The 25007-nt window shown below is 35.6% G+C and overlaps 2 protein-coding genes across 3 annotated transcripts; one reads left to right on the top strand and one right to left on the bottom strand.

Annotated features, from left to right (window-relative positions):
• Positions 1-606: 606 nt before the first annotated feature.
• pik3r3a (phosphoinositide-3-kinase, regulatory subunit 3a (gamma)) lies at positions 607-10555 on the bottom strand. 2 transcript variants are annotated; one of them, XM_016537422.1, is made up of 9 exons: positions 10143-10555; positions 9991-10038; positions 8575-8662; positions 7958-8056; positions 6587-6782; positions 6351-6473; positions 5259-5377; positions 3146-3313; positions 607-1696 (listed from the first exon to the last, which is right to left on the bottom strand). In XM_016537422.1, the coding sequence occupies exons 1-9, from the start codon at positions 10207-10209 to the stop codon at positions 1513-1515; spliced, it is 1092 nt and encodes a 363-aa protein (XP_016392908.1). In that variant the 5' UTR covers positions 10210-10555; the 3' UTR covers positions 607-1512. The 2 variants fall into 2 exon arrangements, with proteins under 2 accessions (XP_016392908.1, XP_016392909.1); XM_016537423.1 differs by lacking the exon at positions 9991-10038 and having other exon boundaries at positions 10143-10554.
• Positions 10556-13746: 3191 nt separating this feature from the next.
• LOC107727497 (protein zyg-11 homolog) lies at positions 13747-24772 on the top strand. Its single transcript, XM_016537368.1, has 14 exons — positions 13747-13764; positions 14022-14187; positions 14568-14881; positions 17109-17408; positions 18247-18423; positions 18670-18734; positions 18822-18921; positions 19216-19266; positions 21468-21629; positions 22816-22863; positions 23658-23861; positions 24039-24091; positions 24513-24514; positions 24591-24772. The coding sequence occupies exons 1-14, from the start codon at positions 13747-13749 to the stop codon at positions 24770-24772; spliced, it is 1842 nt and encodes a 613-aa protein (XP_016392854.1).
• Positions 24773-25007: the final 235 nt, after the last annotated feature.

Here is a 25007-nt window from a genome sequence, read left to right on the forward strand (position 1 = left end):
ACTGCGTGATTCTCACCAGACAATGCCATTAGTGAGCGAAAATCAAAAGGATTTATTTTATTTTTTATTATTTATGAATGAAGAGGTCTTTGTTGAACTTTCAATAAATTCTGTTCAGGGTTATTACAATTAACTAATACTAAAACCATAAAAAGTCTTTTATTAATTAAAATAAAATATATTTTAAATGGATTTTTTATTTTTTACTATATACTGCATGTTAGTCTATATAAGTTTACCTTAATGTACTAAAATATCTAAACTGAAATGAAAATGAAAAAAAAACATTAAAATAAAAAAAAAAAAACTATAAACCTATTACTAATAAAAATGACAAAAACACAACTAAATTACAAAAACTAAAAAAATTAATGAAAAAATATCAAAACAAAAACTACAATAGTTTGTCAGTCACTACTGATATTAAAATAACTAAGTACGTCAACTCATTCTACTAACCATAACCAGTCTACTAATACTCTAATGACTGCTAGTTGACATGTAGTCACTTAGTCAGCAGAATTTCGAAGACCATCAAAATGTGTAATGAAACATGTTTTAACAAATCAGACATGAGCTCTGCGTTTATTCTCAATCATTTTTGTTTTTATTTTTTTTAAGAAGCATGCAAGGGAAAACACTGCAGCACAAAATAAGCTCTGCAAAAGAAGGGGAAACGTTCCCTTTGTACTGTACGCTGCTGACAAATAAAAAGAGTTGCTCATCTCAAGAATAAGCAGTTTGGCATTGTGTGGTTAACCACAGACACACTTATGTATTAAACTCTATGAAGTGCCTGGGCTGTTCAGCCCTTAAGACAACTGCACTCTCCTGGCTTTCCTAAAAAAAGCATAGTAAAAAAAGGTAAACATTAGAAGTATGCCAGAAATGTGAATTCAACAAATACATTTCCTCTTACTCCGTAACAGATGCAAAGTGGATAATCATATTGTGCACAATTTTCAAGCGGTCTTTAAAATGTTATTCAAATTTTATGAACTAAAACCAGTTTTCAAGATGTTTCTCTCGAACAAATAAACCATGCATCAAAAAAAAACGTAAACTCCTTACTTAGGTGCGCAAAAGAGCATGAACTGCAGGCATCTTGAAAGATCTGAAAGTGTGTCTTTCAATAACTGCGTTACATTCACAAAATACATTTTAAAAATGTTTTGGGTGATGAATGAGTTGCGATAAAAGATTATCATTCATCCCCACAAAAACTACTACTACATCTGTTTGCTTAAAAGAGCATGACTGTATCACAAAACCATTAAAAACCAATTCTGACGTTTTTGTGTGTCTGTAAACATGTCTACAAAGGGCTCATTCAACACTTGTTCAAGTACTGGAGTATCTTTATGACCGTGAGGAATGCTTTGGAAAGTGCAATATACAAACAAACAGCTTGACAGTCGCTTCCACTCTTTGCACAATGTCCAGATTGTGGACATTGTGCAAAGTCGAGCGGTAAAATCGAGCGAAATCTCCTTCAGTCTTAGTGCAGTTGGTTTAGTTAGCGGCGTGGACCGGATACGCCAGCCGGACGTCCAGCGCCTGGTTGTGCTGTGCCAGCGAGGTGTGATGGTAGTGCATGACCAGATCCTTCAGAGACTTGTGGAGATCGAAGGGCTCGACGAAGCCGTAGCCGCGCTCCGTGTGGCGAATCACGCAGTGCCTCACCTGGCTGCCGACCCTGTGGAGGAAGAGACGAGAGCAGGGTTAGGGAAGCTGAAACCGGCACCAAATTCCAAAAAACAATGGAAAAATAAAATTTTAAACTAAAACTGAAACCAGAAACATGATGCACTGCTATATAACCAACCAAAATCCTAAGATATTTTCTTTTTAGTTTTTTTATAGACCAGTGCTGCGTCCCAATTCGCCTACTTCTACTATGCCTTAAAAGTATGTACTCTTTTTGTGAAGAAAAAGTACACACTTTTGAGTATGTAGCAAAATAGTAGGCAAGCTTTGGGACATACTAAAAGGGTTAGTTCACCCAAAAATGAAAATTAGGCTGCGTTTTACTCACCCCCGAGGCATCCTAGGTGTATATGACTTTCTACTTTCAGACGAATCCAGTCGGAGTTATATAAAGCGTCCACACCAGCGAATGATATCGTCTGTTTATTCCAAGCGCACATATAATAACTAATATAATATAACTAAAAATGTGTTATTTTTGCTTAAAACAAGAAAAAAAATATCTGCCAATGAGGTTTGAAAAATAATCTTAATTTAAAGGGAAAACAAGCTTATTTTATTGCCCCACTACCAGATATTTTTTCTAATTTTAAACAACTTAATTTTTGATACAAAACTTAATATCTTATGCTATTTTGCTTCTCAAGTAAATGTATCTTGATTTAAGAATGTTTAGATATTTGTACTAGAAAACAAGGCAAAAATACTAAGTATGAAAATCTTTTTTTTTTTTTGCCGTGGCAAAGAGTCTTTAGACTAGTTTTGATATGACAGTATGAATATTAAGATGTTTATTTGATGTTTTAATAGCATCTCATTAAAATGTTGACAAAAAAAACAAACTTAAAATTCATTCATTTTAGTTCTTTTCAAGAGATAGTACACCCACAAATAAAAATTATGTCTCACTCTCATGACATTACAAAACTGTATGACTTTCTTACCTCTGTGGAACACAAAAGAGGATAGTTTGAGAAATTTCTTTTTTTTTTTTTTGTCCATACATTGGAAGTCAGTGCACAGCAAAACTGCTTTTTTTTTTTCTTTTCTTTTTTAAATATCTTCTGTGTTTTGCAGAAAAAATAAGTCATTCAGATTTGAAGGAATATGAGGGTAAAGTAAATGACAATTTCTTTTCTATGAGAACTTTCCCTTTAAGGTTGATTCATATCATGAATCTGTTCAATTTAACGAATTGGTTTATTGAAGAGGAATTCAACCATCTGTGATTGGCTGCTTTACTCCAGTCTAAGTGGATGGTTTTTGGACAGAATAGGATGCAATGTGCAGAAGACGCCAAAAACAAGTCTCCGTATACGAGATTATAGACTCTGAAGATGAGAGGACATTTCTATTTTGTGCTAATTAACAAACAAACAGGAATGCATGTCAGTTCTCACATGATTAAGTTATTAAACAGCACTGACTGATGACTTACACCACAGAGCAGGCGTAACAGTCCTTGGTGCTGCTGTTGCGGATGAGGAAAGCTCCAGACGGTTTCCCACAGAGAAGCTCCTCTGCCTGCCGTCGACCGAGATCTCCCACAAACCAGCTCTCCTCCTCCTCCAGCAGCTCCACGCTCTTCTCACGCTCACATTCAGACCTGAGAAAACAACCACTCAATAAGCAAAAACCTCAGATTTTTTTTTTAGCTCAACGAGAGCGCCTTGATTTGTCTTGTAAATGCCAGTTCCTGTTCACCAGCCATTGTCCCGGTGTCTCCACAGACCTTACAGACCTATTGCATCAGACAGCAGCCAGACGTGTCCCCAAATTAAACCGCTTCAGAAGATGCCTTATATTGAGGGGCTTAGAGAAGTAAAACAATACGATTTTTTTTACTCAAATCAGTGGTGACTGGTAGAATGTTTGTAGAAATACAATAAAATAATAATAATTACTGGCGTTTTCTAAGTCTAGTGTCACACACTTCAATGAAGATATTTTTAATGAAATCGGAGAGATTTTTGTTCATTCACTCAAAACTTTGATTCATTAAAGGTACAATAGGAGATCTTGGAAAATGCTAACTTTAGCCTGATAGCACTGAAAGCGAACGTCCCACCCTTCCTGCAATCGCCGTCCAAAGCCACGCCCCCTGAACGCATTTACACTCACAGACCAGAGACAACATTACTACAATAGGCTACATCAGGTTCCCAATTCCAGCCCATGTTCCGAAGTGAAGTAAACTAACTAAATCGGTTTGTCACAAAGTGATCGTGTGTCTTTAAAAGACTTGCGTTAAATCACTTCATTCAAACGGCTTTCGTCCTGTTAAAAGGGATAGTTCACCCAAAAATGAAAATTCTGTCATTAATTACTCACCCTCGTGTTGTTCGAAACCCGTAAGGCCTTCGTTCATCTTCGGAACACAAATTAAGATATTTTTGATGAAATCTGAGGGCTCTCTGACCCTCCTATAGACAGCAAGGTAACTACCACGTTCAAGGTCCAGAAAAGTACCAAGATGATCGACAAAGTAGTCCGTGTGACATCAGTGGTTAAACTGTAAAGTTACGAAGCAACGAAAATACTTTTTTGCGCAAAGGAAACAAAAATAATGACTTTATTCCACATTTTCGTCTCTACACCGTAATTTTACGAAGCTACGAGAATACTTTTTTGCGCAAAGAAAACAAAAATAACGACTTTATTCCACATTTTGACCTACTGCGTCACTTGTGGATGCGCGTTCACGACAGTATCATGACGCGAGCGTGTGGCGGCGCTGACCCAGATCCGGCGTGATGACCCATAAATGTGGAATAAAGTCATTAATTTTGTTTTCTTTGTGCAAAAAAGTATTCTCGTAGCTTCGTAACTTTACAGCTGAAACACTGATGTCACACGGACTACTTTGTCGATCATCTTGGTACTTTTCTGGACCTTGAACGTGGTAGTTACCTTGCTGTCTATGGGAGGGTCAGAGAGTTCTCAGATTTCATCAAAAATATCTTAAATTGTGTTCCGAAGATGAACAAAGGTCTTACGGGTTTCAAACGACACGAGGGTGAGTAATTAATGACAGAATTTTCATTTTTGGGTGAACTAACCCTTTAACACACTCATTGAAGGGTCATCATTTTGGGATTTTGGAGGGACAGAAATCACTCAGGTTTCATTAAAAATATCTATATTTGTGTTTGCGCTCATTCGACACAGAACTTGCAGACTTTGCATTTAAATAGCAGCATTTTTTAGGTTTAATATTCACAGACACTAGTCCATATCACGATTTGATTAAGTGTACAGCCCTACTTTTGACTTATTCATTCAAAATTTGCCAAAATCTGTGTTGTACTGTAAATGAAGCATTATCATGGAGACTTGGATGGGACTGGATAGATGGGCTCTGTTGACTGCACAGGAATGTACTAACAACCACTGAGCACAGTAGCAACTATACCAACTACACAACATCCTGGTTTTCCCCTGGCAAGCCATATTCAACAATTACATTACCAAACTTAATTCCTAGAGAAATACTGGTGCTCTTTCAGCACGGCTGTGATTAAGTTAAACATGCAGATCATATGGACACTCACTCTTTCAGCTCACTCTGGACTGCGTCTTGGAAATCCTTGCAAGAGTTCTCCTGAGAACAACACTCTTCAGAGGTCTCTGTCATGCTGACGGCCTCAAATGTTTTTCTCCTTTGGATTTCCTGTAAAGCAACAGGGAGAACCTTAGAAAAGCAATGCATTTGATATGCTTGATATACATTTCTTCTTTTTAACAATTAGATGAAAAAACTAAAACTAAACCAAAACTGGAATCATTGCCTTTAAAACTAACTAAAATAAAAATAAAACCAAAAATTTAGTTTTCATATTCAGTTCCCAAGCGTATTTGTGTGTGTGTGCACGAGCAGTTGCTGCATTGAGCATTGTAGCCAATCATAGACATGTCTGGTGTTTAAATTATTCATGATAAGCTCTATACTGCAACAGTGTTTCATTAAAAACCGCAAATACGGAAACATTTGATTTTGTGTGGAATGAGAGACCCAACATTGGTTTCGGTTTCGTTTTAGCCTAAATAAAAAATGAATATTTTTAATTCTTGTTCTTTTCTAAATACTGTTAATTGAAAGGATTTGTTGTGGAGTGATGGGAACTAAACTAGCCTAGCTATGTTTACGGTGTTTATTATGTTTGTAAACATTTTGTGTCGGCATTAGGCCTATTTCTGAATGAAACAATAAAATGCGACTTGGGGTTAGGGCTGGACTTGTTTTTTTTCCTCAAAAAAACGTTTTTTGTTTTTTTTTAATACGCGTAGCGTATTTCAATCATGCAGCAAACCTTTTTAAATATTTTGATAAATTACTAAAAAAAAACAAAAAAAAACAAAAAAAAAATCTTTTTAAACCGTTTAACTGATTGTATTAATCGGTCAATTCTTCACGGTCGGTTAACCGGTTAACCAGTTAAAATTAACATCCCTAATATATATATGAATAAAATAAAAAAATAAATAACCACATAGTATTGTTTTTTTAATATAAAAACTAATACAAACTACCAAAGAAATTGAAGAAAAATACTAAAACAGAAATTCAGTTGCGAATTGAAAATAATAAAATTAAAAAAAACAACACTATAACAACGCTGATTTGAACCTTTTCCGTGGCTTACCTGTAACAGCGTAGTGCAAGCATCATACAGCTGGTCATACTCGGCCGTCTTCTGAAACAGTCTCAAACATTCATGGAGCTTCTCTCTAGTTGCACTCAAAAACTCTTCCTTCACAGGCAGATCCTGAAAACGCAATACGTTTAATCACTAAAAGTGTTCACTTGTTGGAGAAAAATAAATAAATACATTAACAAAAGATGCCTTTTAACTAAGATGATCTTCCCCATGAGACTCACAGAAGAGGTAGGAAGCGGGTCACAGTGGGACACGGGATAAGCCAGCGTGACATCCAGGGAGCTGTTGTACTGGACTAAGCTCCGATGCCTGTAGTAAGAGATCAGCTCCGGCACTGAGCTGAAGGTCAGAGGCTCGGAGAACCCAAATTTGCCATCTTGATGGTGGATCCTGATGAGTTTGTTGGTGCCATTGTTCCTGTGGGGATTTCAAGAAGCGCTTTCACACATACAGCCTTTTCTATAAATGCAGTGATATTTCACCGTGTATTAGTCACCCCTTGGTGAAATGGCAACAAATCATATCTGGCAACTTGCAGTCTTATTTGCCAGCTTAAGAAGTTGTAATATTGGTGAAAACATTTTATAGGTGATGCAATTTGTGAACTAAGCCATGAGATGAACTTAACAGCAAATTACATTTAAGAAAATTCAAGGTTAGGATGCTCTGATAAGCAAAAAGTCCACTAATAAAGAGAGTCAATTATCTATACAGTGCAAAAAAAAAAACTGTATTAAATTAGTAGCGGTGTAAAGCATTTGAGTAATAATACTACTTCTCTACTATAGTCAAGTATTATTTTGGCGAATCTGTCCTTTATTTGAGTTCTGTTCAAATTGAATACTTGTACATTTACATTTCTACAATAATAGTTTTTACTCCGTTACAATTTCATGCAGACTTAAAAGTACAAAGCACATATGCGTGTCATATTTGTGACTACTGTGACTTTAAAAAAAGTAGATGACAGAATGTTCATTTTTGGACGAATAATCCCTTTCAGAGACAGACTTTAAACTTTAGTAATGTGTTTTTTTAATAACATCTCTGTAGATTGATGAACTTGAGTCGAGTGTGAACAGAGTGCATGATTATTAGTCTAAAAATAACTATATTCAAATATCAATCCAGTGTAAAATCATCTGCTGGAAATACTCAAGGAACAGCTTTAAGGATACTGGGTTTCTTTAACATCTTCTGAGAATCTCTACGGCTGTTTTCAATGTAAAAAGCTTTAACTTTTCAATACTTAGGTACAATTAAATGTGGATGCTTTACATATTTTTACAAATGTGGATGATTTTACTTTCACTCAAGTATTTTTTTGGAATAGGTACTTTTAAAATGAGTAAAAATTTTACATATCTTTAACTTAAGTGCAGTTTTTCTGTATATTTTACACCTCCTGCGAATTAAACTGATGCTAAAATACTAGCTAATCACATCAGTTTCAATGACGTTGGCGCTAATGTGTAGCAAGCAAAGTCGGTTTCATGCGTGAAAGTGGCTAATGATTGGTTGGCCACTGATGCTAATACACTTAACTGCTGTGTTTTCAATAAAGCAGGAATCCTGAAACATGCGATCCTTACCTAACGGTTAATGTATATTCTCCCTGCCGCTTGCAGGAAGCATTTCGGACCAGGAAAGCACCATCAGGCATGCCGTGGAGAACTTCATTCACCTCCTCCCTAATGGTTCGACACAGTGGAGATTGGTTGTAAGTGGTATTAATTGAATAATAAGCAAGCAAACTGATAAATGCTTTAAAAGGCAGAGTAAGTGATTTCTGGTAGCCAGTGTTGATATTTGAAATCACCAAAACAAACACGCCCCTACCCCAAAAGGGTCTTGCCCCTATTTTGATAGCTCCGCCCCACACATACGCACGCAACCCAGGCAACTAATAAAGAGAGTCAATTATCTATACAGTGCAAAAAAAAAAAACGGTATTAAATTAGCAGCAGTGTAAAGCATTTGAGTAATAATACTACTTCTCTACTATAGTCAAGTATTATTTTGGTGAATCTGTCCTTTATTTGAGTTCTGTTAAAATTGAATACTTGTACATTTACATTTCTACAATAATAGTTTTTACTCCGTTACAATTTCATGCAGACTTAAAAGTACAAAGCACATATGCGTGTCATATTTGTGACTACTGTGACTTTAAAAAAAGTAGATGACAGAATGTTCAACGCAATCTTACCTGGATATGTCAGCCCAGTACCACTCGGCCTCCTGTAATAAATCATTGGGCTCCATTTCTCTGAGGAGATGATCGTCGCTACTGATTTCTGGTTGAAGAAACATAATAAAACATAAGTGTGAGACAATAGGCTACTAAACGGTTCAGCAATTGTTACATTTCTAGCCTAGTTTTACTGGAAAACCGCCAGCGTTTTATAATAAATTGCCAGTTTGTCAGGTCTTGGTCTCTGGAAATTAAAAACAAAAAAGTGTGCCAGTATTTTATTTACTACATTTCAAAAATATTATTTAAAAGAATGAACAGATTTATACAAAAAAAATCTTAAAATAGATATTTAATATTCTGAGATGATTACATTTAAGTATTTAAACTATTTCACGCGGAAAATATGATTCAGCATTAACATTTTCGCCTCTCGTCTTTGAAAAGTTTCATTTTTGTCAGTTTATATACATATCCATTCATCATCATAATACAAACACAACGGAAGCAAACAAAATCAAGAATCACCGTAGCAAGTTTTTTTTATTATTATATAATAAATAAAAAGAAAACAGATCGAATAGAAAAAGAATAGAGCAAGCTAGTGTTAGAGGCCTTTTTTTCCTTTTTGTTAATTGTATAATAAATAAAAGAAAATAAATAGAATACAAAAAGAATAGAGAAGCTAGTGTTAGTTGTTTTTTTTTGTTTTTGTTTTTTTAGAAAAAAAAGCAGTTAGTAAATGAATAAAGTGCAAGTCTAAAAGTCTATTTTTTTTTTAAGAATACAATTAGAATAGAGAGTGCTAGTTGTTGAATAGACACTATAGAGAACAAAAAAGTAACGTAATATCTAAACGTGTAAGTTATGCGGAGGGAAAAGAAGCAGCGGCAGTCACGACTTCTTTAATGAAAAGCAGATGGTGAACAGACACAGAAACTTTCATTCTGGCCTACTCTCTCATGTAATACTGTTAACCAGATACACTATGTTTCTCTAATGACGCCTGCTCTGAGCTATGCAGTGACAGCTGTGGACGCTCAGGATTTCCCCGGTATTCCCGTTTGCGAGTTTACCAACTTTCTACTATGGAGAAAGTTAGGATTTGTGAATATTTACAACGTAAAGAGACGTTGACCAGCGGACCTCTACGATTGGCTGAACTAAAGACTTCGCGATACTAATCGAGTTCGGTGATTGGACGCTCAGGGTCTGTTACCAAGCAACGTCATCATTGCCTATTTAATATTCATAAGCTAGCGCTTCGCCATAGTAGGGTAGGTAGTTTGGTGGCCTGATATTCCTGCTCCGCTGACCTGAATGAACTCGGCGATGACATGTTGAGACACGCAGAACTCAACGAATCAAAAGCCCCAAGACTGGTTAACTGACTTTTATATAATACGAACTAACTTTCACAAATGTTCCTACCTTCACTGAATACTGATGCGTCGTCGTCCCCGCGATTAACGCTTGACACTTAGGTCGCGTTTGAACCAGAACAAAGGCAGAGTGACTTAAACAGAATAAACGGCAAATATAAAAAGATGAGACGGGAATAATACAGAAATAAAGTTACATACCAGTGCCAGCTGCGCTGACTCGACTCATTTCGATGTAGGAAAACGGTTCTGCAGACGATGATGACATCTTTTCTTTAACAATGGATCGTGTTGCAGAAGTGAATTAAGCCCTTTTAAATAATGTAAATCGTAACGTCAAATAGTTATAAACGACTGTCCGGTTGCTATATCTAAGATAACGAATTAAAAACGGCTTAACAATGTTAAAAAGGCGAAAAATGCCCGTTTTTCTTGTCTTAATCCAAGTGCCCAGTTGTTAGAATTTGGCAGCCAGTCATTCAAAATAAAACTTAGCAATAAAGCTTAGAATCGTCTGCCAGAATAGCATTCATGATCAGCACCTTCATAACACCATGTACTTATCTAAATATCCAAATGAACGGCGTGCCGTGAGTAAATCAAACTCTTACAAGGTTTGGGACGATTTAAGCGTCTGAGGACGATACCATTGATCTGCATGGGGGAAACTTTAAACTGGATGTCGTTGTGTTGTTGTTGTTATTATTACTTTGTTGATATTGTACTCTGCCTTTGCTTTTATAAGAATCTTGAGTGAAACATATTTTTTAAAATTGTGTTTTAATTATATATACTTATTTAAAGCCACTCTTGTGTTAATGTTAAATTGTCACCCCCCTCTCGCCGCGATTATGCTACGGTCCGTTTTTGTCCTGCATTGTGCCGTTGGTACCTTTCTCGAACAACTTGTTTAAAGTCATAATTCTGAGTTTTATGCACACAAACACTGTCATTTATTAGGTTTAAGAAATAATAAAACTGTCTAAATGTGTCAAGAAAAATGTCATGACGATTTTGAAGCTCTTAAATGTTTAAAAGGTCATGCTGCGTTTCGTGCCAGCTGCACACAGGGGGAGTTCCCTCAGTAGGAAAACTGTACTGTTGGCATTGTCTGCCTTCTGACAGTGAAAGTTGCACACTTAAATAACTAGTGTGTCTTAATATCAATTTTTATATGTAATACAGACCTGCAATGGCTGCCATATATATTAAGACACAAATGCTATGTGCGTAGGCCTGGTTTAACTGGAAAGGCCTTATAAGCAGTTGCCAGTTTTCTGTTCTTCCAGTTCCTTCCTATATATCCATTTCAGTTTTAGTTTTAGCTTACTACATCTTCTCTTTAATCCTCTTCATAGTATATAAGGCCGCTTAGCTTAGTACATCGAGGTAAACAAAAGTTTGCCTTAACAACTAGCTGACCTAAAAAGTTTTTATATTTTATTTTATTTATAGTGCAAGTAATGACAAAAAAGTGTATGCTTTTAATTTTAGTTTTAGTTAACAAACCAGCATTTTACGTTTACGTTTAAAAATACATACAGGTACATCTCAAAAAATTAGAATATCATGAAAAAGGTCAATATTTGTTGTCACTCATTTCAGAAAGTGAAACCCATGTATTATATCGATTCGTCCCGCCGTCCTTATGAAGAGCGGCTTTGATGACGTTGCGCAAGCAACCAATCAAAAGTCTGTGCTAAGCGCTTCTGTAACCTGAAGACACGCCCACCACAATAAACAGCCGTGTACGTAACTAAAGACACGCCCACCACGCGCGATCAGCTGTCAAGATTGTTTCACGTTGCTCGTTAGTTTTTTTAATGACAAACAAACAGAAAGCGACAGTTGCGCTATTAGAAACTCTCAACTGTACGCAAACTGGACTAGCAGTACTGTGTTCTTCTTCCAAGCGTTAGCTGCAGTAATAAGATTATTCCTCTAGAGGAGAAAACAGGCCCGAATGCTTGAAGTTTAACTGAACACTGTCAACTGTTGCATCACGTCTATAATGGTGAGTTACTTTATTTTCTGCTCACTAACAAACTACATGGCGTGTAAGAGATGAAGTGATCTAAATACTACTTTACAGTGGCAAGTTTGATCTCTGATTGAACTTTTAAAAAACAAGAAAATAAAAGAAAAAAGTTCAAGAGCCATACAAGTGTTATGTGGGTATTATAAGTTCTTGTAGGTGAAAGAAAATTTTGCATGCATTTATTACGTGTAATCTTTCAGTTCTTTTTACAACGTTTTGTTCAAATAGCTACTGTGCAGACTATACCACAGTAAAAAAAAAAATTATATATATATCATATTTCCTAATACATAAATATACTCTCTACATTTCTTTCTTCTATACCTTCTCTAAAAAAATATTTAATATAAAGTTTTTTTTAAAAGCATTTAAAAATATATTTTGCCCTTGATGTATTTATTTCCAAGAAAATACAGTCACATATGAGGAAAACTTATTTGTTGTCTGTAACGTCAAACATACGACACATTTGAATAAAAAAATATAATGAATAAATAATAATAATGAATAAAAATAAATAATGAATAGTTTGTTGTATTAGGTTGAAACAGTAAATATATTTTCAATTTCATTTTCATTTTGGCCAATTTATTTACTTTCTTTCTTACTTGTTCTTTTTTTTCTTTTTTATTCTTTAAAAAAAAAAATGTAAATCTCTCATTATGGTATATTATCTCCAAATCTTATTTTGTCAACAGTTTGCAGACACTTTGTATTTATATTTAGAATTGATTGTTCATAGGCCTCATTGATCTCAACTTATGCACATCAGTTTTTGAGGTCTATAATCAATCAGTTTCAAAAAGAAATACCAATTAGATCAAGGCTTTTCAGAACAGCACACGGGTTAAATGTATTTGTTTAACATGGTAATGATTTAAATACAATTGCCTCGAAAGTTTGTAGGCATGTCAAACGCCTAACCCAAACGTCAAAATTAGAATTGTATATGTATAATAAAATTTTTTACTTATTATTTTACTCTTGATTTGATATGGTTCATTATAACTCATGCAGAATCATCTCTATGAGTCTAGAAAACATCTGCTAAGACAACAGAACAGACTAAAGGCATCATCAGTAGAATTCATCAGGAACAACATTATACATATAGTTTTTGTTTCAGGATGAAGAGAGTCCTTCCTCCCTGACTGACATTAGCATGGCCTGGGTGTGTCGCAACGTGGAAGTGCTTTGTGTCGCACAAGAGGACGGGTCACTGCACTTCCGCCACTGCCCTGTGTTTCCTCAAGAGCTGGCCGATCAGCTTCTGCACAAGATGGCTGATGAGGGGACGATTGCTTTGATGTATTTATTTCCAAGAAAATACAGTCACATATGAGGAAAACTTATTTGTTGTCTGTAACGTCAAACATACGACACATTTGAATAAAAAAATATAATGAATAAATAATAATAATGAATAAAAATAAATAATGAATAGTTTGTTGTATTAGGTTGAAACAGTAAATATATTTTCAATTTCATTTTCATTTTGGCCAATTTATTTACTTTCTTACTTACTTGTTCTTTTTTTTCTTTTTTATTCTTTAAAAAAAAAATTGTAAATCTCTCATTATGGTATATTATCTCCAAATCTTATTTTGTCAACAGTTTGCAGACACTTTGTATTTATATTTAGAATTGATTGTTCATAGGCCTCATTGATCTCAACTTATGCACATCAGTTTTTGAGGTCTATAATCAATCAGTTTCAAAAAGAAATACCAATTAGATCAAGGCTTTTCAGAACAGCACAAGGGTTAAATGTATTTGTTTAACATGGTAATGATTTGAATACAATTGCCTCGAAAGTTTGTAGGCATGTCAAACACCTAACCCAAACGTCAAAATTAGAATTGTATATGTATAATAAAATTTTTTACTTATTATTTTACTCTTGATTTGATATGGTTCATTATAACTCATGCAGAATCATCTCTATGAGTCTAGAAAACATCTGCTAAGACAACAGAACAGACTAAAGGCATCATCAGTAGAATTCATCAGGAACAACATTATACATATAGTTTTTGTTTCAGGATGAAGAGAGTCCTTCCTCCCTGACTGACATTAGCATGGCCTGGGTGTGTCGCAACGTGGAAGTGCTTTGTGTCGCACAAGAGGACGGGTCACTGCACTTCCGCCACTGCCCTGTGTTTCCTCAAGAGCTGGCCGATCAGCTTCTGCACAAGATGGCTGATGAGGGTACGATTGCTCGCTGTAACCCGTTTAGTTGCATGCAAGATCTGTTACCTGATGTTCTGATTAGTGCTGGGCAACGATTAAAGGCACAATATGTAAGATTTTTTTATTAAAATATCCAAAAACCACTAGAACAGTGTTATATATTTTGCTGACTTGTGTACTTGCATTATCCCAAATGTTTCGAAGAATGTTTAAATCCAGAAATAGCAAGGGGCTCATTCCTGGTCATTGCGTCGCCTGCCATTTACGTCGATTTATATATACATAATAAATATACACAGTACACATACATATATTATGTAAACAAAAACGTTTATTTTGGATGCGATTAATTGTGGTTAATCGTTGCGCATCACTAGTCTGATCTGTTTTTATCTCAGGGGTCCTCAATGACAGAACTGTAGGCATCTTCCAGAATCCGGAGCACCTGCGTTTGCGCTGCGCTTACATCCGGTCCTCGCAGCTCTCGGCCGAGGCCTTCAGACTTTCGCTCTGCCCTCACAAGCTCCAAGAGCTCAAGGCTTCACATATACACAGCGATGTCACGATCTCAGATGTTCTCCACAGTCTCACGTCCAACGAGCTCTGCAGACAGGGCCTCCAGACGCTGCTGATGGACGGCTTGCGTCTGTACGGGGAAGCAGGGGAGGAGTCGCTGCAGGCCTCCTTTAACATGCTCCGTAGCGGCGAAAACGTACATGTTGTGCCTTTAATCACATCCAAAATAAAAGTTTTTGTGTACATAATATATGCGTATGTACTGTGTATATTTATTATGTACACATAAATACACACACATGCATGTGTATATATATATTTATACCCTAACCCTAGACATGTAACTATTTTCAAAATACATACTGTATGTGTGTGTATTTATATATACATTAGTGCTGTCAAACGATTAATCGCATCCAAAATAAAAGTTTTTGTTTGCATAACAAATGAGTGTGTACTGTGTATATTTATTATGTATATATAAATACAAACACATGCATGTATATATTTAAGAAAAATATGTTATGTTTATATATTAAATATATTTATATAAAATATAAGAATATAAATATATAAATGTTTATACATGTAAATGTCAAAATATTTGTTCTTGTTTTAATCATGATCTCACTTAATTTTGATGAATTTCTCTTAAAAACAAGACTTCTTATCTCATGTAATTTTGCTTCTCAAATTGTATCTTGATTTAGAAATCTTTAGACATCTGCACTGTTGATTTTGTTTTGTAAAATGAGTTAAAAATAATGGAAATTTATTGGAAGTTGGAGTATGTTAAATTTTTAAAGCATTGCTTAGACAACACACTTAGAGACTGTATTGGCGCATTGTGTTCCATCAAAGACTATAGAATACCCAAGACGTGTCACTCGTATAGTTTTGAGTGGGGAAAAATGCAACGCTCAATATGGCCGCTCTATCGCAGGAAGCCCCGCCTTCTGAATTAAAGAGCCAATCGCTAATCAGTAAAGTCAGAGCGTCACTGCAGCTGCCGTTAGACGCGTCCCGGTTGCTATAGAAACAGTCAGCGCTCTGAGACGTGTGCTCAGGACTGCACATGCGCACTGGCTGATCTAGCCTGAAAAATAAGCTTTTTATAACGCTATTTGAGCAAAAGTAACAACATTTAAGGACTTTGGTTCCATTCAATTCATTCCTTAAATGCTCTTCATAAAAGGTCTTAAAAAGTCTTAAATTCATGTTCATAAAACCTGCAGAAACCCTGATGTAATGTCTTTTAACCTGTGAAGGAGTAGCCTATCACATAATTTGTTGTGTTGTTGTAATAAAATTAGACGTAGTGCACAAAGATTTGGTGGAAAAAAACAGTTTTAGTGCCAAAATGCACACAGGGAAAGCAAAGATGAGCTTTCCGCCTCAGAAAACCATGTCAAGACTTTTTACCAATGCTAATGGCACAGCTGCTGAGACAAAAGATATAGATATAGAAAACGACGGAGACACAGAGGATCATTTTTCTGTGCCAGTCAATGAACACTCAAGTAAAAATGCAGAAAGGCATTTCAGATTCAAGAGTTTGCATGGCTCAGGTATGATCATCGCACACAGAAAATGCTTTGTTACTTTTATTATTTTAAATCAGTTTTCTGTCTGTTTGTTTTTTGTTTGTTTTTTGCGTTTTCATATTAGTTAAAGTTTTAGTAATTTTGTTTGTTTTTGTTTCTGTTATAGTTATTTTAAAACAATACATTTGAAAAGAGAAAAGTTGCTTTGGCAACTGGCTGAAAACAAACAAACAAACAAAAAAACAACGTTTTTTACATTTTATTTTCAGTTAACATTTATTTATTTCAAGTAACAAAAATGTTTTTAATGGTTTCTATTTTTTGTGTTATTTTTAAAACCAAAGATCCTGCAAAATTCCTAGTAAAAATGAGTGCTGTCAAACGATTAATCGCGATTAATCGCATTCAAAATAAAAGTTTTTGTTTACATAATATATGTGTGCGTACTGTGTATATTTATTATGAATATATAAATACACACACATGCATGTATATATTTTGAAAATATTTACATGTATTTACATCCATATGTGTATATTCAAATAATTTATATTATTTATAAATATATTTAATACATAAACATAACATATTTTTCTTAGATATATACATGCATGTGTGTGTAATATAAATATATATACATAATAAATATACGCAGTACACACACATATATCATGCAAACAAAAACTTTTATTTTGAATGCGATTAATCGCGATTAATCGTTTGACAGCACTAGAAAAAATGCAATTCATGACTGGTTTAATCTAATATTCAGTGTCATGATGCAGTAAATACTGATGGGAGAGCAGCCAGTGAAGCAGACAGGATCCACTGCGATTACTATTTCAGATTTACAGTGAAACTGAATGTAAAAATTGGCAGTTCCTGACCAAGCAGCAAAGTGAGCCAGAGTTCTTGCCGATAGTCAAAAGTCTGGTTAACTTGCAAAAAAATACATTTCACTGCCATCCCATTGAGTCAGAACTAACAGCAGATTTTGCCAGGAGCTGCAAATACGTACTAATCTGTAAACACATGCAGGTGGCTGGAGAGTCCAACTTAACCCAGCTGTGTGAGTGCTTGAGGAGATACAGCGACCGTGAGATTTTCATACGGGAGGTTCTTACTCATCTCTACAATCACACCAGTGACATGGAAGAACCTCAGCCACACATCTTAAAGGCACAAAAAAATTATTCTGTTATCTGATCTGTATTTGTTAACTAAATATGAACAGGCTGGTTTGTTAGAATCAGTGATAAACATGAGTGTCAGTTATAAAGAAAATGAAAAATCTATTTTAAAGCCCATATGTTTTAGTATTTATGCTGGTTTCAAATAATTTGGAATTTTAATGCCATTTTCAAGAAACGTTTGCATTTATTGAAAAGCACTATAAAAGTGTTGTTTTGTTACATCTTGCATACATTATTAATTATTTTCAAAATATTCTGCATACCGTTTTTTTTTTTTTATATCAATTCATGAATATCATTATGTTTTTGAGGAGTCGCACCACATGACATTTTAAAGCTTGAACTAACCTTGCCTTGTCACTAAAAGGTCAACTTATCTGATATTTAAAAAAAGTTATTGATCCGCATAAACACAGACTTTATAAAGTCATTTCCTGATTTTTTTTCTGCATGTGGTTGCACCACATGACTTTAATTTGGCCAACAACAATTTCTCAAATATTAATAAGCAGTGAAGCAAAAATGTATATCAAAAATATAGTTCAGAAATGAATTCTCATTATAGAAGAGGTGTGTTTGAAGTCATTCTGTGTATAAATTGAATTTAATTGGAATGTTTTAAATGAATGAATAAATTCAGATAAAATGAGTAATTTTGTAAGGGACTATAAGATCATTTTTTTAAGATGGCATAGTTTAAATTACATCATGACATCTTATACAATGCTTTAAAACTTCCCTTTATTGTAAAAGATCTTGGCTCATTTTTAAAAATGCATGAATAACATTTACATAGCGTGCCCATGTGTCTGTTCCTGTTTCAGCTGGTTTTGGCTGGGATGCGACACCACACAGATTCTCTGCACGTTCAACTTGTGGCCTCTGCGTGTGTGTTTAACCTGACCGTACAGGAGCTGGTGCTGGGGATGCCCTTACGCCTTCTGGGAGATGTAGTTCAGCAGCTTCTTACAGCCATGAAGAACTTCCCAAACCACGAGCAGGTAGAACCATCCCAAACGGTTTGAGCCATAAACACTAAAGGAATAGTTCATCCAAAAATGACATTTCTGTCATCATTTAGTCTCCCTCAAGTGGTTCCAAACCTGTATGAGTTGCTTTGTTCTGTTGAACACAAAAGAAGATATTTTGAAGAATGGTAGTTGCTGGTCCGCATTGACTTCCATGGTATTTTTCTCTCTCTATGGTCCTAGTATCAGTATTTAAACAGTTTATTTTTTTGCTTTTAGTTGCAGAAGAATTGCCTGCTTACTCTTTGCAGTGATCATATCTTACAGGTCGTCCCATTTGACAGGTCAGTCCACACACATTTCCTCAGTGCACTTGTTACTGTACATTGTTGGAGTGGCTTAACGCCGTCTTGACCCCTGTTCCCTGGTAGATACGAAGCTGCTAAGCTGATAATGATGTTGCTGGGGAATCATGAAGATCAGACGGTGCAGAGAATGGCGGTGGCTGTAGTCTCCATACTGGTGTCTAAGGTCATTACAGCAACACCTGCATTCTGTTCAGTGTCTAAAACCAGGACAAACCTAACCCTAACAACAGTATTATTAAAGAAATAAAGATCTATATATTCATTTTGCTGTGTTATCTAGATAAAAGTGAATTCAAAAGTAAAAAAAGGTATTGTGTGAGAGACGTATATGCAATTATGCAGACATATCAGCATAGACTTTTAAAATCTGCTTATATGATCAAAAATCTAGTATCATATCATTTACACTTTTGGTACATTATTACTGAGTAAAAGGCTCTCTCACACTTCATTGCAGTTGAGCACAGAGGAGATCTCAGAACTGGGTGCAGAGGCGTTTATAATGAAGGTAAATGTAAAAAAAGTAATTTTATTTGCTGTTGCTGTTTTAAACAGTGCTGTGCTAAAAATCCTTTACCTAATTTGCCATTCCTGATAAAAAATGACTGGCTTTTTAAAAATTGCGTGTAAATCTCTCATTATGGTGTTATCACTATAATTATGCTATAAAATTGGTTAAAAAGCATTATTTGTTTATCATTTTGGCAATGTTCACTCCAAAACTGAGGTGCATAAACTCAGATCAATGAGCCCTATGATCAATCAGTTCCAAAAAGAAATACAAAACCTATGCTTATTGAAAGAAAACAAGCTGATAAAAAGATTGAATCCAGTGTTTGGTAATAATATAGCATAACAATATTTTTAAGCAATTTTTGTAGGTTGGTAACGTCGCAAGTAGGGCTGCAACAAACGGTTATTTTGATGATCGATTAATCTAGCGATTATTAGACCGGTTAATCGACTAATCGTCGATTATTCCACGGATTAATAAGTAGACTTTGATTGATTATTCAGCTTTTGCAGATAGTTAAAATATTGAGCTATACTGTATATATTCTAACAAGGTAAGTACTTCAGCTTTTGAAAGTCATATTATGTAATTACAATTATACAATTAATTTACACAAATAAATATATTTGGCACACAAAATGAGATGACAGAGAAACTCTCTCATTCACCATTTAATTAGCTAAATGAAAAAGTAACTGAATGACATCATTCTGCCTAACATCTCCTTTTGTAAGTAATATGGATAAGAAACAAAATAAAGGTAAGTGATAAGACGCTTTATTTTTGGATAAACTATTTTATTCACAAAATAACCTCTCTTAAAATACAGTATAGGGCTATGATAATCAAAAAAGTCCTGAGATAGATCAAGATCAAGATCCATCACTTTAATTAAATAATTTTTTTTCCCCCACTAATAAAAATATTTTATCATTAGCTAGCTCCACACTGGAGAGCTGCTTTATAACAGAAAATAAAGTTGTAATTCTAACTGAAGGCGACACTGACTCTGGTTTTTCATGTTTAATACTGTAAAGCTGCTTGATTTAAGGCTATCTATTGCATAAAGTACTATATAAATAAACGTGACGTGACTGGACTTTACTGGAGTACTGAACTGCAGAGCTCGTGCAAGCATCCACATCGCTGTAATCAGATGCTTTCTTAACTACTGCTTTCTCACCGCTGAGAAAGCAGTAGTTGTTGTGTTTGTTTCGTTATTTAGAGGAAAAGCGCACAGCATATGTTTACATATTCATCCCAAACGCCGCTCAGCAGCTTCAGGTTTGGCTGCGTTTGCGCTCAAATGCGCTGAATCGCTGTGTCTTCTCTTGAATTGCATTTGGGAGCGCTGATTTACAATCTGGCGCTACAGCGCCACACTGGTCAAACCGCATTACTGCAGGCTCTTTCATTAGGTCATATGAGTTTAAACGACTACTCGACAACAAAAATATTTGTCGACAATTTTTTATTGTCGACGTTGTCGATAATGTCGACTAATCGTTTCAGCCCTAGTCGCGAGTGTAACAAAGTGTGTGGGGGGGAGGGAATCTCAAAAACCACAAATAAATAAATAAATTGCTATAACACGTGTGAGCAAAGTCTGTAGGTTTTAGTCCAATGCCCTAATATTATTTAGCATTTGAAAGAGAAAATCCTCTCCAGGTCAAAATGACCAGAACACAACATGAGGATTAAAGGGTTAGGGTTAGAAAATTGGAGTTTGTGGTTTTTAGTTCATGTCTATACTAGTGTACCCCAGATCAGAAAATATAAACATTTTACAGCCTTTATCATAAGGTTAAATGAACCAAACATATTCAAGACTTGTACACAGTGTCAAATAAAATTGTCCATCCAATGAAATATAGAATAAGAAAGTCCCTCAACCTAGTACCGCCTGTCTATTAATAGCAAATAGCAAGTCATCCCAGACTGCATTGCAATCTTAAGGTATTAAAAAAGGACAGCCCCATTTATTTCAGCAAGTACATCAGCACAGGTTCTTCAAACCATATCATGTGGCCTCACACTAACCATACTGTCACATGCATTGTGTTCTCTCTGTTCCCTAAAGTTTTATATGATATGTGAATGGCTAAATGACGCTTCTTTTGCAAATGACTGAATGGACAGATGAATCATGAGTAGACCCAACCAATGCATTTATTCCCCTTTCTGTGCAAGCCCAGCAGTTGCTGAGTATCGTCCAGCAGAAGGCCTCTCTGGGTGTAGTGGACTCCACTCTGAAGTTTGCATTGAGCGCTCTGTGGAACTTGACAGATGAGACGCCCACCGCGTGTCGCCATTTCATTCAGTGCCAGGGAATAGAGCTCTACATGGAGCTGCTGGAGGTGAACACACACACACTTACACTCACACATAGCTAAAGGCTGGAATATACTGCACTCCATTTTTTCCAGATTTGAGATCTCATAGAAAATTGCGTAGAGTATGATAGACACAGACACAGAAATACGTTTCCATCCAGTTGAGGGATATCAAACACGCTTGTTTCTTTGAGCTGATTTTAGAAGACATATTGTTTACATTTGTCATGTGTCTCCTAGCAACAAGGCACATGTTTCTGAGAGCCATTGGAAAAGAGAGTTGTGACACTTCCATACATTTTCTTTCAAAATGCGGAAGTGATGTGTGTCGTGGGGCAACCAATAGTTTCAAACACAGAATATTTCCAGCACTGAACCCCATTCATTTAGTTTCCCAAATACATTTGCTGCTAAGCTGATGGAATGACAGCATTTTTAGTTTTGTTGACATTTTATCACTTTAGCTGAGCTCTCATGCATCTAGTTAATGCCAGTTTATTTAAAGGGTTAGTTCACCCAAAAATAAAAATTTGTTCATTAATTACTCACCCTCAAGTCATTCCAAATCCATAAGACCTCCGTTCATCTCCGGAACAGAAATTAAGATATTTTTTGATGAAATCTGAGAGCTTTCTGACCCTCCATAGACAGCAATGTAACGTCAATGTTCCCAGGTCCAGAAACGTAGTAAGAACCTCGGTAAAACAGTCCATGTGACAACAGTGGTTCAACTGTAATTTTATGAAGCTACGAGAATACTTTTTGTGCGCAAAGAAAACAAAAATAACTTTATTCTTTATTCAACAATTCTTCTCCTCCAAATCATGTCTTCCGCCGTTATCAAGCGCACACGCATGCATCGTGGTACTCTTGATAATGGCGGGAAAAAGTATTCTCGTAGCTTTGTAATTTTACAGTTGAGCCACTGATGTCGCATGGACTGTTTTACCGATTTTCTTACTACGTTTCTGGGTCTGTGGGATTTTTAGCATTTTTATTATTGACAAAACTTTTTTTAAGGGGTTGTATTGAGCAGTTGCTGGCATTTGTTGATATTTGCTTATTGTGCATACTTATGTGAATGTCTTAATATAACATCATGATCAGGGTTGAGTAAATGGTCACAGAATTTACATTTTTAGGTGAACTATCCCTTTAAGTGTTTGTTAATTTCCTGTATCTTCTCATTACTCTCTCTTCTCCTCCACAGTCTTATTATTCGGAGTCCTCCGTCCAGCAGAAGCTCCTGGGCCTTTTGGTAAATATATTTTATGTGTTATATGTTTGGTAAATGTATTTTTTACCATGCTATATGGTAAAATTGGAGGAAATGAATTGATTAACTACAAAGTAAACACTGACGTGACCACATACAAATCTAAATTAACTTAAAAGGACTGTGTTGAACAATAGTTTAATAATTGTAACAAATAAAGTACCATAAACGACTCAGAATATATGCTTTTTTGCTGTTTTACTGTAGTTATTTGTTTTGAAGTAATTTAACAAATGTTTAGAATTGCATAAATGTTATAAAACTTTCATCTAATTTGGTTTTAAATGTATAGAATGTTAATATTCTAGTATTGGTTGCTTGTTGATAGCGTAGTAGACTAATACCATTTTTCATTGTTCCTGCATCCTAGTGCATTAACTAAAAGTGATTAATTGAGCCTTATTGTGTCTTAAAGTGTTAGCAGGGGCAGTTTGGACTCCTTGAAACCTTTACAAATGAAACTTCTTCGTGCTATGGTTTATCTACACTCTAAAAAATGCTGGGTTGTTTCAACCCAGCCTTGGGTCAAATATGGACTAACCCAACTTTTGGGTTAAAAATGTAATTAAAAAATGTAACCCAACAGTTGGGTTAGTCCATATTTGACCCAAAGTTGGGTTGAAACAACCCAGCATTTTTTAGAGTGTATGTTGACGTTTATCACAATTGAACTGTGTGGATTTTATTATTATGTTCTAGACGTTTATATGCTTTAAATTACGAATAGATTGCTCAACACTGAAAGCAGTGTATCTTTTCCCCTCTCTGTGCTCCAGAATAATGTAGCAGAGGTGGAGGAGCTGCGGATGGAGCTGATGAGTGAGGATCTGGTGGAGCACATTGTTTCACTCCTGATCAACCCAGTGGTGGAGGTGGATGTCATTTACTTTGCTGGAGGGATCCTGGCTCATCTCGTCTCAGTCAGGGGGCCGGTGTGGAGTCTGGATGCTGAGCTACACAGCACAGTGCAGGAGAAACTGGTGAGTGTGTGTGTGTGTGTGAGTGAGTGTGTGTGTGTGTGAGTGTCTCAGTCAGGGGGCCGGTGTGGAGTCTGGATGCTGAGCTGCATAACACAGTGCAGGAGAAACTGGTGTGTGTGTGTGTGTGTTGTCTGTTTTTGTATCTTAACTCTGTACATTGAATCTCTTTGATTTTAGCACTCTTCTGTCCTGTCATGGAGTTCTCCTGAGCATGCAATGGTTTCTTACCGGTAAGTGTCTTAATCAAAACACAAAATAAAATATTTTTGGGATTTTTTTTACTCAACTATCCCTTTAAATATCAGGTTGTTTTTCACCAAAACAATTGATGCCATTGCAAAATAATCAGAAAGCCAGTCGTTTTTTTGCTGGCACTTTTGTAAGTGATAATGTGAGTCTCAGTGTATGGTCATTAAATTTAATTCACCTACATAACTATTTATTAACATCTTTGTTTAGTATTTCTTATAAACAAGAAGGTTTATGTCCATAATGTAGAAGGAAGAAAATCTGAAGGCTAAAGACTGTACTGGTCACTCTTTTCCATGCATATACAACCCTGTTTATTGTATTTGAATGAAAAAACAGTATTGGAACAGTCTTCAAAATTCTACAGCAATTCCCTGTTATATTTGCTGTTGTTTTTCACAGATGTAAGTAAAAAAGTAAGCAATGATAATGGTGTAATTTAGTTGACAGTGTGATTATAGTCACGTTCTGTTGTTGTAGCCCCTCAGTACTGTAATATGCTTCAGAGTGAAGGAGGAACAGACATACTGAGGGTCCTGAGCTCCCATCCAGACACACACAGTGACGTGAAGTGTCTGACAGAAAACATCCTGAAGATCCTGGAGCGAAATCTTCATCCTGCAAACTGTGATGCATTATCAGTGTTAAATAAAGCAGGATAAATAACTTTCCACATGCTATGATCATGTCTCGTATTTTTTTGACTGTACTAAAGCATGAAAATACCATATTTGCAGATATTTAAAGGGGTCCTATTATGCTCTTTTACAAAGTCTTGATTTTGTTTTGGGGGTGTACTAGAAGCCAGTTATTCTACTTTGGAATATGCGTTCTGTGTCGGAATGTCTGTTGTTGGTTTTTTTTGGTCTGTGTGACTCCGCCCACTGCAGATTTACC

The sequence above is a fragment of the Sinocyclocheilus rhinocerous genome, unplaced genomic scaffold (genome assembly GCF_001515625.1).
Source record: "Sinocyclocheilus rhinocerous isolate Xijiao unplaced genomic scaffold, SAMN03320098_v1.1 scaffold306, whole genome shotgun sequence".
Taxonomy (NCBI): Eukaryota; Metazoa; Chordata; class Actinopteri; order Cypriniformes; family Cyprinidae; genus Sinocyclocheilus; species Sinocyclocheilus rhinocerous.